Source organism: Oncorhynchus masou, chromosome 16, assembly GCF_036934945.1.
Source record: "Oncorhynchus masou masou isolate Uvic2021 chromosome 16, UVic_Omas_1.1, whole genome shotgun sequence".
NCBI classification, from domain to species: domain Eukaryota; kingdom Metazoa; phylum Chordata; class Actinopteri; order Salmoniformes; family Salmonidae; genus Oncorhynchus; species Oncorhynchus masou.
In genome coordinates, this window is record NC_088227.1 from 8,627,568 (window position 1) to 8,642,198 (window position 14,631).

Below are 14,631 nucleotides of genomic sequence, written 5' to 3' on the forward strand. Positions count from 1 at the left end.
GGGGTCTATAGCTTGTACAAGGATGTGCACTCATTTTCAGGGCAAGTGTTATGGATTGCTTGCTTTGTATCTACTTCTACTCTCAGTATATACAGTAATGATGTTTAGCTGCCTGGAATGTGCAGAGCTTGAGTCAAGTTTATGTAATATTACACAACCTTGAAAATGACTTTCTCAGGGACCAAAGCTTTATTCATGTACAGGAGTCTGGGTGCCAGGCTCTTTGCTCTCTTGCCAACTCCCTATGGAATTGTCATGCCAAACATGTTTGGCAATGGAGTAGGGAAGAGCACAAATGGATCTGGGACCAGGCTACTGTTCATGTTCGTCTGTGTAAACCTCCATTTGTTTTCTTACTAAGACTGCAGCAAATTGAAATATGTTTTGCACTTTAGAGTTGCCATGGATTTATTACCTGGAGATTCTGTCTGTTGCTTGACAAATAAAATGTATGAACAACTCATTTTGTTTAGTCACCTGATTTTATTTAGAAATGTTTAGAGATGTACCTCTTGTTGCGAAATGGAAAAAGTGAATATGTATACAAATTTGTGAGAATCTTAAGGCTTTTTTTATAGCTCAGAAATGGAGAGAATGGTGGCTCATGTGTTGGCTACTCTCCAAGTACCCACTCCTGACCATTATGTGGCAGCATGCACAAGTGTTCGTGACGCGTCAGTAAATCCTTTCAAAGAAGAAAATAGTGGATGCGCAGTCTTCCGGTGTCCTTGTACGACCACACGACGACTGTTGACGTGGAGCTATGTACCGACACATTCAAGTAAGATGCGGTTTGGTATGGTTTTGAGTGGAGTTCTTAATATAATTGTATTCCATGCCATCGGTCTGCCTTTTTTGTTAATGCATTCTAAAAGGTCACGAGAAGCCAGCATCACGAGCCTTTAGCGGGCATGTGAGGACATATCCTATTAGACTTGCGTTGGGTGCCCGTAGCTTCTCTATAGCTTACGTTCTGACAAGTCTTTATGGCAGACTAGCTAATTTGTTGAATATTCAGATAGACAGCGGCCTATTCCAAACCAGCGTTGATCGTAAAATCTCCAGATCTGTGGAGCTGGTGTGGGGCTTAGAAATGGATGCCTCTTTTCCGTTAATTGACAGGCGCTCCAGCAGGTGTCGCGGCGGACACTGAGCACCAGTGCGCGCAGGCAGGTGGAGAACAAGGTACCACATAAACAGAAGCATTTCCAGGTAATTGGCAGTTTACACTTAAAATGTCTATTTCAAGCTCAACATTAACGTTCTCTGATTTCAGTTCAATGTCGTTTCAAATCAATGACAATGTGATATGTTTTAATGACTGGTGACATGTCTGCTCCTGTAGTTTCTATTTACACGATGAAGCCTGAGATGCGTATAGTTGACAGATAAGTACATCTGAAGGACAGCTCACTGGGTTGGCGTTACTTTTTTGCATGTAGAGTGTAAGTGTGGCTCCTGGTCAAAAGTAGTGCATTAAATAGGGAATAGCGGGACCTGGACCATGGCATGAGATGAGAAACCCATGACCAAGGGAGTGTGATGCGACTGCCTCATTGACTGCTTTTCAATAACTGCAAACTGTTGCTGTAAATGCATCCTAAAACAGGTGCATTGCTGATCTTGCTGTCAATAATGAAAATGGCAACATGTTGCATTCTGTGGCTATCTAAACTGGTCCATTTTGGGGGTATTAATGACCACTCAACCACCTAGAACAGAGTTGGCTGTAGATGCACCATTGAGGCCCTTTGTGCCACTAGAAGCTGAATGGAATGTCAAGCAAGTCCATGTCCACTCTGCAAATACCACAGCTTTGGTGGGCTTAAAGGAAGTAGGATGCTTATACTGCATGTTGCTGTGCATGACATGAGTTTGATAGTATGTTTTTCTTCACCAGGAGGACAATGGGGTTCCAATCCATTTGAAAGGAGGTGTCAGCGACGCCATCCTGTACAGAGCAACAATGGCACTCACCATCCTAGGTGAGTACAGATGGACTCAATGGTAAAACAACCAGATCTGGTTGTGAATTACCACTTTAAGTTGTTCAACACCTTTGTAATAGCACTGTATTTAATTAGTAATGATGTTTTATGTTATTGCAGGATCTGCATATGTCGTATATGAACTGGTTTGTGCCGCTTTCCCCAAGAAGAAGGAGTGACTCCAGCTGCTGGACTTACCTGTTCTACATGACACCCTATTAGTTGTAAAAAGTTGTCTCTGTGTCATCAGGGGGTTGATTTGGCATGTCATAATGGCTTTTGTTTCATGTTCATGGGATTAATATTTATTTATTTAATTATTTGTTTATTTATAACTGAGGATGATTAAATATGCCTCTCATTACCAAGTGGTCTATGTTCTATTTGTGTGTACATTTTATATTTTAAGTACGGGACACCATAAACGTCGGTAGTGCGCAGCAGGCGGCCATCCTATCGCCTCTGACCACAGAACATTGGTTGTCATTTTCTGTTAATGTGCCAACAATTTTGCATGTGGTATTGCCACCGTTTGTTGAAACCCAGCAGGTGATCTACTGGGCATGGCTGAAGTTTGTTGGTTTCTCTTGTCCTTTAAACTACACTGAATAAACAATGCTCACAATAGTCTGTATGGAGGAATGTTGGTGGTAGCCTACATCTGGATGTCTGGTAAGTGTTCATTATCAACGCAGGCAGAGGAAGAAAGGCGTTAACAATGTTGTTCATCTGGTTTGCTACTGACTTTCTCATGATGGGAATTATTATCCGTGCTGTAACTTGAAAGTAATCTTGTCTTAGAAATTTCCTGAATGGATATACACACTGATCTTATTATAAACAGCATCAGAGAGAACAATTCTGCCCCAATTTCAGGGTGTTAACTGCCTTTTTCAGGGACAGAGCAATAGATTTTTACCTTGTCAGCTAGGGATTTCGGTTGCTGGTCCAACTCTAACCACTAGGCTACCTGACTACACGTTTCCCACTTTGCACAGTTTGGCTGGTTTAAAGCCAGTCTAAGATTACTAGGCTACATTTGGCCAAGAGCAGTCTTAAATTTATTCATCATACAATGTAAAGGAATTAGTATATCTACGATCAGAAAATGATGCTCCTATTTTGAAATGTCCCTTGAGCTCTCAGAAATCGAGACGAGACTATATCATGGGAAAATGTAATGAGATGCAATTTGCTGTATATTTAATAAATGGTGATAGGCTGTGTGCACATTACGAAGTTGAGTAGCAGAAAGTGTTTTTATCAGACCTTTAACTCAAATGAATTGTTTTTTTTAATGAACTTATTTGCCCAAGGAACCAGCACTGCAGGAATTCTTTTGCGTGAGCATTTTGCCTCTTGAGTCACTAGAGGGCTATGTCTTCAAGGGAATGGATTTGGTCTCACATTATGATCGGTCTATGGTCAGGTAACTAAATTCTGTCATAAAATAGTTTAAACGTGACTATCTATTTTCATTCCATTATCATGTCGATTATCAACAATGTTCATTTGGAAAAGTTACTCTTCCAAATGATCTGTAGGGCTATAATCTGTATTTCATAAATGATGGTTTATTAGACTACTCCAATAGCCTATTTTTGATAGGCAGGACAAAGGGTTTGTTTTATCTTGGCCTTAATTCAGTTAGGCCTATCAATTCACTTTTTTCACAGAGAAGGAACCAGGACAGAAAGCATCACCCTTTCCCCGTGCCTTGCCTGTATAATTCTGATTGGACTGTTAAGAATTTATTGACATTTTCTGAGTTGAATCCAAAGACCTATTAAATACTTCAATAACATAATACGTTTATAAATATTTATCTACTGACATAAAGCACATTAAATTAAAAGGACATGGTTACTGACTCTTAAACTTGGTCACTTAATAAATGCTATTGGGCTGTTGAGGAGTTTTCCATTGTTCCATTGTCAAACAAAAAATAACGGTTTAACGGCTGCCAGTAAAACATCTCCTGGTTTCCAAACGCAGATGCGTATCCCTTTAATTTGCAGTGGACTTGTGGATACAGCACATAGAGGGGCATCATTGCAAAGGAATGCAGAAAACTATGCAAAGTTTCCAAAAGTAATCCCCACACTTTGAGAGGCTGCACATGTCAATCCATGGCAGGGTTCCATGCTTGCTGGCTGTCGTAAGAGCCTACGATGTAAAAGGGAGAGTTGGGAACAGCCCCCTATTAAGTAGCAGATTGTGTAGAGTCTTCCCACTTGGAAAAAGGCTTCTTATCTGGGACCTCCGCAAGAGGAGCACTGAGTTTTCGTCTGTGCTTAGGCTACTTGATTCTCCTCAAGTGAAGCTTTTATCCATCATTCGGCAGAAGAGGCATATCAAAAGAGGCTTTACTTTTTCATATTCTGAGACGAGAGAAAACATCATTTCCACAGGTCAGTATTGAATTAATTGAGTGTGGATTGGACTATTGCTTAGGCTCTCTGAGAGGAAGATGGGGAGAGTGAGGTGAGTTGTGGTCATCCGGAGACCAGGGAAGTAGGCTAGGCTATCCCAAGATTGGCCTCTGGGCAAGTATTTTAGCATTTGCATATTGTTAATTTGCCTTATCATCACGGTGTCATGTTGGTTTGAAATTAAATATAGCCCATAATTCTAGCCCAACAACCATGACGTAAATGCAGTGCGTGTTGGAATATTTGACTGCTTCTTCGTGTAATAATGTATGTGATGTAAAGTAGAATTTAACTTGAGAAGAAACAACATATTGATTACTTGTTAGCGTATTCAGTTTTCGCTATAACACTTAACATCAACATGCAATGCAATGCTGGATAAAGATGGTCAAATTTTTGAAATCGTCTGCTCTATCAGCAGCAGAGTGATGGCCAGTAGCCTGCATCTGGCGCACCTGCATTCTGGCGCCTTTGAACCTTTTATTTGGATTTTGTGTTGGGAGACCACGGAATGCTAAGCATTGTGTTTTCATAGGGTTTGTACAAGTTTGTGAAAGTTATGTTTTTTGTGTCTTGCTAGTGAGGCACAGCATTTCCATCTCCATCAATTCTATTGTATTCCTCAAGGCACGTTTTGATTTAGTGGGGACAGCCTTTTTGATCAGATACTACAGCAGGCTCACTTGTCCCATAGAAAAGTGTAGATCTACCAGGGACTATTTTCCATTTGTAGCTGTGCATTTAAACCTCATTGAAAGTTGATTGTGTGTTTTTGAGGATAATTTTAATGCTATTTAAGATTCTATTTAATAATATGTTAATTTATTAAGCCAATGCAGTTGGACGTTCAATGGTCTTGCCATTTGTCTTTTATATTAATTAACTACCCACGCTCAGTGTCATATCCTAAGTATCCCCTCCCTTGGATTTCTTTCACATTCTGTTGCTGTACAAAGTGGCATTGAAATGTATTTATTGAGATTTTTTTTCCATTGATCTACACAAAATACTCCATAATGTCAAAGTGAAAATAAGAATTCAATATTAAAAAAAGGAATTAGAAATTAAACACCTGGATACTGCAATATATGCCCAGTGTTCTTTTCAAAATTCTTCAAGCTCTGTCAAAGTGTTTAGGGATCATAGATTTTCAAGCAGATTGAAAAATTATTTCACCAGAGTGAGTCCATGTAATTTATGTGATTTCCTAAGCCAAATGTTACTCCTGAACTAATTTAGGCTCGCCTAAAAAAAGGGTGAATACTTTTGCAATATTTTAGTTATTAAATCTTTATTAATTTGTTAACATTTGCATAATTTTCCTTTCACTTTGACATTATGGGGTATTTTGTTTAGATCAATGACAAAAAAAATCACAACTAAATTTAAGTCAAACCCACTTTGTCACACAACAAAAAATCCAAGGGGGGTGAAAACGCATGATATAATACCCACTGTATGTATAAGAGTAGGCTATTGGATGATAGGACATCTGCGAAAAGGAACAAAAATGTATACACTCGCTACCGTAAGTCGCTCTGGATAAGAGCGTCTGCTAAATGACTAAAATGTCACATTTTGCTTGTGGTCATTAAAGGTAGACTGTGTGTTGAAAGATGGCGCATTGCTGAGATCCTTGTGTAATTGCCCGTGCCTTTTGTAGCCTCATTCATGTTCTGCTGAGCCAGAGAGAGAGAGCGAGTCGAAATGAAGATAAGGCTGTCTCTGGCAGCGGCTGCCTTCCTTGCAGTGCTACTATCCTCCGTCGAGGCTCAAGGTAAAGTTACCCCTCACCCGCTGTCCTGTCCTCCCTCCCCCCTCCAATGTTCCTACTATTAATTAAACACATCTGATCCGAATGAAAATTGTGCAGCCCCCCCCCCCCCATCTCTGTAGCTAGTTGTATCTGTTTTTTAACTCCCCAAGGTGAAATTACAATACTTTCACCAATGCATTTTTATTTTATGAATAAATGTTTGCTGAAATAAAATGTCTACAGTATTTGTATCTCATGTAGGCCTTTGCCTATAGGCCTATTTCATCGGTAGGCCTATGGATTCTTGTATTTTTGTTGTTTGAATAGGTTGGCTATTTCATTTGTCTTTTGATCCAATTTTCTCTGCCTATTAATTGTGAAAGGTTGAATCAACTCAAACAAGTAGCCTAGGGTAGGTAGGCTAACCTTTTACTTAGTCGTCATTAGTTACCACAGCCACAAAGTCGTACTCCTCACTAAACCCTGCCTATTTCTAAAATGTATATTCTTAAAATCTGGTTTGAAACCTAACCTTAACTATAACCACACTGATAACCTTATGCCTAACTCTAACCTTAAATTAAGACCAAAAAGCAAATATTTGTTGTCATTAAATTTTACAATAGCCCATTCTGACTTTGTGGCTGTGGTAATTAGTGACAACCCCCTATACTTCCAAACATCACACTTTAAACTTTTGAGTACAGTTTATGGAATGCACAATTATATTTTTTAATCTAAAACTGGTTCAAGTTGATTTTTTTAAATCTCAAAAGTTCAAAGTGGAATACACTCTTAGAAAAAAGGGTTCCGAAAGGGTTTTGCGGCTGTTCCCATAGGGTAACCCTTTTTTGGTTCCAGGTATGACTTTTTGGGGTTCCATGTAGAACCCTTTGTAGAAGGGTTCTAAATTGAATATAAAAGGGTTCTAGCTGGAACCAAAAGTGGTTCTTCAATGGGTTCTCCTATGGGGACAGCCGAATAACCCTTTTTGGTTCGAGATAGCACCTTTTCTTCTAATAGTGTAGTAGGCTAGTCTGGAAATTAGTGAAGGGGCGACTCCCTCAGCATGATAGTTGTAGTGAAGTCTTTCTTGCGCTAGGAGGGGCACTTGCTTGATTATTTTTTTTATAGGACTTTGTCATCAGTACCTAGTTCCTCAAGCAGGCCCAACTCTCTGGTGAAGGGAAGAAATCTGTTAAAAAAATAAGTAAAGTAATGATAAAGGAGCCAGGTAATGATAAAGGAGCCAGGTAATGATAAAGGAGCTAGGTAATGATAAAGGAGCTAGGTAATGATAAAGGAGCTAGGTAATGATAAAGGAGCTAGGTAATGATAAAGGAGCCAGGTAATGATAAAGGAGCCAGGTAATGATAAAGGAGCCAGGTAATGATAAAGTAGCCAGGTAATGATAAAGTAGCCAGGTAATGATAAAGTAGCCAGGTAATGATAAAGGAACCAGGTAATGATAAAGGAACGAGGTCATAATAAAGGAGCTAGGTAATGATAAATGAGTTAGGTAATGATGAAGCAACAAGTTAATGATAAAGTGACAAGTTAGCGATAAAGGAACTAGGTAACGATGAAGGAACTGGGTAACGATGAAGGAACTGGGTAACGATGAAGGAACTAGGTAACGATGAAGGAACTAGGTTACAATGAAGGAACTAGGTAACGGTAAAGGAGATAGGTAATGATAAAGGAGCTAGGTAATGATAAAGGAGCTACAGTAGGCAATGATAGAGGAGTTAGGTAATGATGAAGGAACTAGGAAATGATAAAGAAACTAGGTAATGAAAAAGGAACTAGGTAACGATAAAGGAACTAGGTAATGATAAAGAGGCTTGGTAATGACAAAGAAGATTTGTAATGATAAAGAGGCTTTGTAATGATAAAGGAACTAGGTAATGATAAAGTAACTAGGTAATGATAAAGGCGCTAGGTAATGATACAGGAGCTTGGTAATGATAAAGGCGCTACGTAATGATAAAGGAGCTTGGTAATGATAAAGGAGCTTGGTAATGATAAAGGCGCTAAGTAATGATAAAGGAGCTTGGTAATGATAAAGGTGCTTGGTAATGATAAAGGAGCTTGGTAATGATAAAGGAGCTTGGTAATGATAAAGTAACTAGATAATGATAAAGGCGCTACGTAATGATAAAGGCGCTATGTAATGATAAAGGAGCTTGGTAATGATAAAGGCGCTACGCAATGATAAAGAAACTAGGTAACGATAAAGGAACTCGGTAACGATAAAGGAACTAGGTAACGATAAATGAACTATGTAACGATAAAGGAACTAGGTAATGATAAAGGAACTAGGTAATGATAAAGGAACTAGGTAATGATAAAGGAACTAGGTAATGGTAAAGGAACTAGGTAATGATAAAGGAACTAGGTAATGATAAAGGAACTAGGTAATGATAAAGGAACTAGGTAATGATAAAGGAGCTAGGTAATCAAATCAAATTTTATTTGTAAGAAAACGCTAATCCTGAGGCGGCGCTCCTAGTGGCCGGGGATTTTAATGTAAGGAAACTTAAATCAGTTTTATCTAATTTCTATCAGCATGTTAAATATACAACCAGAGGGGAAAACATTCTAGACCACCTTTCCAATTCTAGACCACCTCCACACACAGAGACACGTACAAAGCTCTCCCTCGCCCTCCATTTGGTAAATCTGACCATAACTCTATCATGATAAAGGAGCTAGGTCGTGATAAAGGAGCTAGGTCATGATAAAGTAGCTACAGTAGGTAATGATAAAGGAACTAGGTAATGATAATGGAAGGTACAGTAGCTAATGATAAAGGAGCTAGGTAATGATAAAGGAGCTAGGTAATGATAAAGGAACTCGGTAATGAAAAAGGAGTTAGGTAATTATAAAGGAGCTAGGTAATGATAAAGGAACTCGGTAATGATAAAGGAGTTAGGTAATTATAAAGGAGCTAGGTAATGATAAAGGAGCTAGGTAATGATAAAGAAGTTACAGTAGGTAATGATAAAGGAACTCGTTAATGATAAGGGAAGGTACAGTAGATAATGATAAAGGAGCTAGGTAATGATAAAGGAGCTAGGTAATGATAAAGGAGCTAGGTAATGATAAAGGAGCTAGGTAATGATAAAGGAGCTAGGTAATCAAATCAAATTTTATTTGTAAGGAAAACGCTCATCCTGAGGCGGCGCTCCTAGTGGCCAGGGACTTTAATGTAGGGAAACATAAATCAGCAGTGCAACCAGAGGGAAAAAAATTCTTGACCATCTTTACTCCACACACAGAGACGCATGCAAAGCTCTCCCTCGCGCTCCATTTGGCAAATCTGACCATAACTCTATCATGATAAAGGAGCTAGGTCATGATAAAGGAGCTGGGTCATGATAAAGAAGCTTGGTCATGATAAAGGAGCTAGGTAATGATAAAGGAGCTAGGTAATGATAAAGGAGCTAGGTAATGATAAAGGAGCTAGGTAATGATAAAGGAGCTAGGTAATGATAAAGGAGCTAGGTAATGATAAAGGAGCTAGGTAATGATAAAGGAGCTAGGTAATGATAAAGGAGCTAGGTAATCAAATCAAATTTTATTTGTAAGGAAAACGCTCATCCTGAGGCGGCGCTCCTAGTGGCCAGGGACTTTAATGTAGGGAAACATAAATCAGCAGTGCAACCAGAGGGAAAAAAATTCTTGACCATCTTTACTCCACACACAGAGACGCATGCAAAGCTCTCCCTCGCGCTCCATTTGGCAAATCTGACCATAACTCTATCATGATAAAGGAGCTAAGTAATGATAAAGGAGCTAGGTCATGATAAAGAAGCTTGGTCATGATAAAGGAGCTAGGTAATGATAAAGGAGCTAGGTAATGATAAAGGAGCTAGGTAATGATAAAGGAGCTAGGTAATGATAAAGAAGCTAGGTAATGATAAAGGAGCTACGTAATGATAAAGGAGCTAGGTAATGATAAAGGAGCTAGGTAATGATAAAGAAGCTAGGTAATGATAAAGGAGCTAGGTAATGATAAAGGAGCTAGGTAAAACAATTAAGTGAAGGAAGTAACACATGTTTTGCCCGTAAGGGATGTAATAGAGTAAAAATGCTAATACAGTACTAAGTAAAAATGAACCGAGAACTCAATTGTCTCCTCTTTCATTTGGAGAAAAAGGGGGCTTGATTTTCCTTCTTGTCTGATGGAACAGAAAGACAAAATATGAGTGTCTAAAATTATTTTCCAAAAACTGAGAAAAAACATTCTTCAGAAGCTTCCATGACCATTCATATAAATTACAGATTACAGATTACAGCACTGCCTTCTTCTCATTAAATCAGGCTATAATCAGGCTATAGTATTCTGTTAGCTTATCATATAGACCCCGTATTTTTTAAGAGAAGACCTCTCTTTTTAGGAGACTGTAGCCTACACACTCGGACCTTGATGGCCAGAACTAGAGGTCAAAAACAGAGGTCATAGTAGCACCCACCCCCCACATTGGTAGGTTCCTTGTTGAATGGCTTGACATGTTGAGACCAGGATGCTCACTGACCAAATCTTGAACTACTTGGAAAAACCAGAAACGAAGAGAAAGAGTCATAACTCCAACAAAACTTTTTGGCCCATCATTGAGGTTTGTGTGTGTGTGTTTGGGTGTGTTTGCGTGTGCATGCCTTTGTGGACTGTGTGTACATGCGCGTATGCCTGTGCTTGCTTGTGGTGTGTGTGCTTTAATTAAGAGCTTCGTAACAAAGAAAATGTGGGCAGTACTGTATGGTTTTGATGGGACCATTTGGAAACAGAGAAGGAGCAGACCATGGCCCTTGAGTTGATCTGCCAGGTTGGTGGTTCTCATTTTTGATATCCTGTACTGGACAAGCTTTGCTCAGGTCATTTGCTGTGCAAATTTGCATTCAATTTGTCCTGAGTCATGGCTTTTCAACAATATTTTAGAATGATATTCTTGATCTCCACCAGCTTCCCTTTATTTAGAAAACCCTTATTTAGACTATAACCCCATACTTACACTGCTATGCACCACTGCACTATCCACTGACACACTATCTTGTTATAGTTAATCAACAAGCAGATTAATATTAAACCACATACTTATCATTTACTGTATTTGTCATTTTAGACATCTTAAGACATTCTGTCATTCCTATATAGGCTATTTAAAAGGATACTCATGGATACCATTTTTATGTCTCTGCATCCAGTATGAAGGAAGTTAGAGGAAGTTTCTCAAGCCAATGCTAACTAGCGAACAAACTCTATGGTATCTACTACCATGCTAGCAGTTACCATAGACTTACAGTCATTGCGCTAATGCTAGTTAGCAATTGCGCTAATGCTAGTTAGCAATTGCACTAATGCTAGTTAGCAACTTCCTTCAAACTGCCTGTTGAGATATACAAATGGTATCCATGGGTTCATCTGACTCTGGGGAAGTAGATAACGGCCTTCACTGCCAAAGGCATCCCTTTAATACTTTACTCTTGTTAATGCTGTTTTCTCTTAATAGCCTAACTTACTTAAACCCATCCCCCAACAGACGAATATCATTTTAAAATATTTCTAAAATATGTTCTCTGGTCCGTCTTGTTACATGGAAACTTTTGTCTGGTTCCTTAAGTTGTTATAAACAACTTTTCATGTACATGTGCATGATCTTCAGACAGTCCATTTACTGTGACCAATCACATTTATGGTTTGTTTTGCTTTTCTGTTTGATTTGTGTTTTCCTAATATATTTTTTTTTTCACTGTGGATTCTCACTACTTAGTGCTAGAGGGGTTGGAAAAGATTTACCCAATGGTCTTAAATGGCGTTGTGTATTCTTTTAAGAGGTTTGCAATGGATGGGAGTCATACACATGGGTCAATCAAAAGCAACAATGTACTGAAGGCTATGTATGACTGCATGTCGGCCTTTACACAACCATGGTATATGAGGTATGAGAAGACTCCATTGTAAAATCCATTTTCACAAGTTTTATGAAAGGCATATGTTTTTGTCAGGTGATTCAGTTTAGGCATGCCCTTATCAGCATGCAAAATGTTAGTTAGTCAATGTAAACAAAAGTAATTGTGCCCGTGGATATTTTTTTTGCCACCCTTTGTTATTCTCCTCGCTATATTGTATGTGCTTGAGTTGTTGACTGTGGTCGGACAGCTCAAACGAATGTCATTTTTCTCCAAAATGGCTGCTCGCGTCTCAAATGTTATGTTGCCTTGTCACCTTGCTGTTTGCCCCAACAATGAATCGGATAACTTCAACCTTGAAGTGTTGATTGTTGGGATATGTGTTACCTACACCTTATGTTTAATCATAAATACATTTATTTTTGCAAAAGCTGGAGTTAACATTTGCAACTTTTTTTCACAGTTGAACCACCTTCAGACTTGAGATTTAAGATTTTAAATGAGAACACAGTACAAATGACATGGAATGTTCCACTAACACGGATAGAGGGATTCAAGATACAAGTGGCCTCAGACACAGGTGGGTGGTCTGTTTTTCTGCAAGCCATCTCTCTCAACTTCACTACCTTTACTGCAACATTACCTGTGTAGCAAGCAATCACTGCCATTGACATGACAAAACACCTAGATTTCCTGTTTTCACCAATTCATTGTGGGATCCACATATTAAACATTTCATGCACTGAACTCCTAAGATTGTTAAGGCATAAATTGCTTGATTTTGAGATTCAGAATTGTTAATTTCCCTAACCCTTAACTTTTAACTGTATTATTTCCATAGACGAACCAACAAAACATGTATCCCTCCCTGCCACTGCCACTAAGACCTCCATCACAGATCTGACACCAGACAAGGACTATGTCGTAACAATCATTGCATACTCTGGGTCAGAGGAAAGTTTGCCCATCTCAGGACAGCTCACAAGTGAGTCGTTTACTATCACATCTTATGTAGACTATACTGATGAATGAAGTGAGTCACTTACGGTCACAGACACTTGTTTCGTCTACTGGTGATTGATTCAGACGAGAGAGAGGAATGACACTGAATTACTGCATGGCCTTTATCACAGAGACTGCATCCCAAATGACACCCTATTCCCTATGCAGTGCACATTTTTTTTTTACCACAGCCCTTTGGGACCTGGTCAAAAGTAGTGCATTTTATATGGAATATGGTGCCTTTTGGGACACACGCCGTCCCCCGACGTCTTATTTCAGATCAAATTGTATTTGTCCCATACCGTGAAATGTTTACTTAAGAGCCCTTTCCCAACAATGCAGTTTAAAAGTAAGAACATTATCAAATAGATAAAAAGAAAAGAGTAACATAATAATATAACAATAACGAGGATATATACAGCCTATATACTAGGAGTACCAGTACCATGATAGTGTACTGGGATACAAGGTAGTTGGGGTGATTGATTGACATGTAAGTAAGGGGTAAAAAGCAGAAAGTCCAGGTAGATATTTAATGAACTGTTCAGCAGTTTTATGGCTTTGAGGTAGAAGCTGTTCAGGAGCCTTTTGGTCCCAGACGTGGCACTCTGCTGCCACTTGCCGTGCGTTACAGAGAGAACAGACCATGACTTGGTTGGCTGGAGTCTTTGACAATTTTTAGGGCCTTCTTCTGACACCGCCTGGTATAGAAGTCCTGGATGGCAGGGAGCTCGGCACCAGTGATGTACTGGGCCATACACGCTACCGTCTGTAGTGCCTTGCGGTCGGATGCCAAGCACTTGCCGTATCAAGCGGTGATGCAGCCAGTCAAGATGCTCTCAATGGTGCAATTGTATAACTTTTTTGAGGATTTAGTCTACTGGTGAATGATTCCAAATGTATAGAAAGAGGAAGGACAATCCACGGCCCTAACACAGAGGCAACCCCTCTCCCAAGTCTAACAGTGATTAAAGTATGATGTAATGTAATATGAACTGCTTGGTGGGGAAACCTCTTTGGCACCAGTCCTTAGTTCTGATGCTAGAGTCCTAAGCAGCCCAGTCCGGGTCTTTAGAGATTACTGAGAAAACTGCCGTAACTAATTGCATCAGTCCATTATAATTTGGGAGCTGGCTTCGCCTGCCTGCTCATTGTGACCCCTAATGGATTTTATTTTATTAGAGACAACCTCATCAAATATATACCCCCCCCCCCATTCTACCAGTTGACTCTTTCACATTAAGGTGTTGTGGGTAAGGTTAAATATATTTATTAGTTGTTTTTTTTAACTCACATTGTTCTTTGTCTCATTGCTTGTGTTTCAGTCCAATCAAGTGGCACAGCACAAGGAGGTCCCAGGAAACCACAGGTCACAGACTCAGTCAGTAAGTCCATTGCGTCATTGTCCTTTTCTTTTTCTGACACTTCGCAGTTAACATCATTTTCCAGTTTGTTCATAGGCTACAGTCTTTTTTAAATTTCTCTTATTGTGCCTGGTCTCTTTCCGTTGGTGTGTGGTCGACAGCACAGTAGAGGGAGT

At 39.3% G+C, this 14,631-nt stretch overlaps 2 protein-coding genes across 5 annotated transcripts in view; both read left to right on the forward strand.

Annotated features, from left to right (window-relative positions):
• The first annotated feature begins 676 nt into the window (after positions 1-676).
• On the forward strand, positions 677-2,352 carry LOC135557419 (cytochrome c oxidase subunit 7A2, mitochondrial-like). The gene is made up of 4 exons (XM_064990670.1): positions 677-781; positions 1,123-1,212; positions 1,901-1,985; positions 2,109-2,352. Exons 1-4 carry the CDS (start codon positions 764-766, stop codon positions 2,165-2,167), a joined length of 252 nt encoding a protein of 83 aa, XP_064846742.1. The 5' UTR covers positions 677-763; the 3' UTR covers positions 2,168-2,352.
• Positions 2,353-4,109: 1,757 nt separating this feature from the next.
• The window catches only part of col12a1b (collagen, type XII, alpha 1b), a 96,535-nt gene continuing 86,013 nt past the window's right edge, over positions 4,110-14,631 (forward strand). Inside the window, exons 1-5 of one of the 4 annotated variants that reach the window (XM_064990673.1) lie at positions 4,110-4,399; positions 6,084-6,197; positions 12,553-12,669; positions 12,931-13,074; positions 14,417-14,476. In XM_064990673.1, coding sequence (XP_064846745.1) covers positions 6,128-6,197; positions 12,553-12,669; positions 12,931-13,074; positions 14,417-14,476 — 391 coding nt within the window. In that variant the 5' untranslated portion in view covers positions 4,110-4,399; positions 6,084-6,127. The remainder of the gene's footprint in view (positions 4,400-6,083; positions 6,198-12,552; positions 12,670-12,930; positions 13,075-14,416; positions 14,477-14,631) is intronic. The other 3 variants (XM_064990672.1, XM_064990674.1, XM_064990675.1) reach the window with 3 other exon arrangements.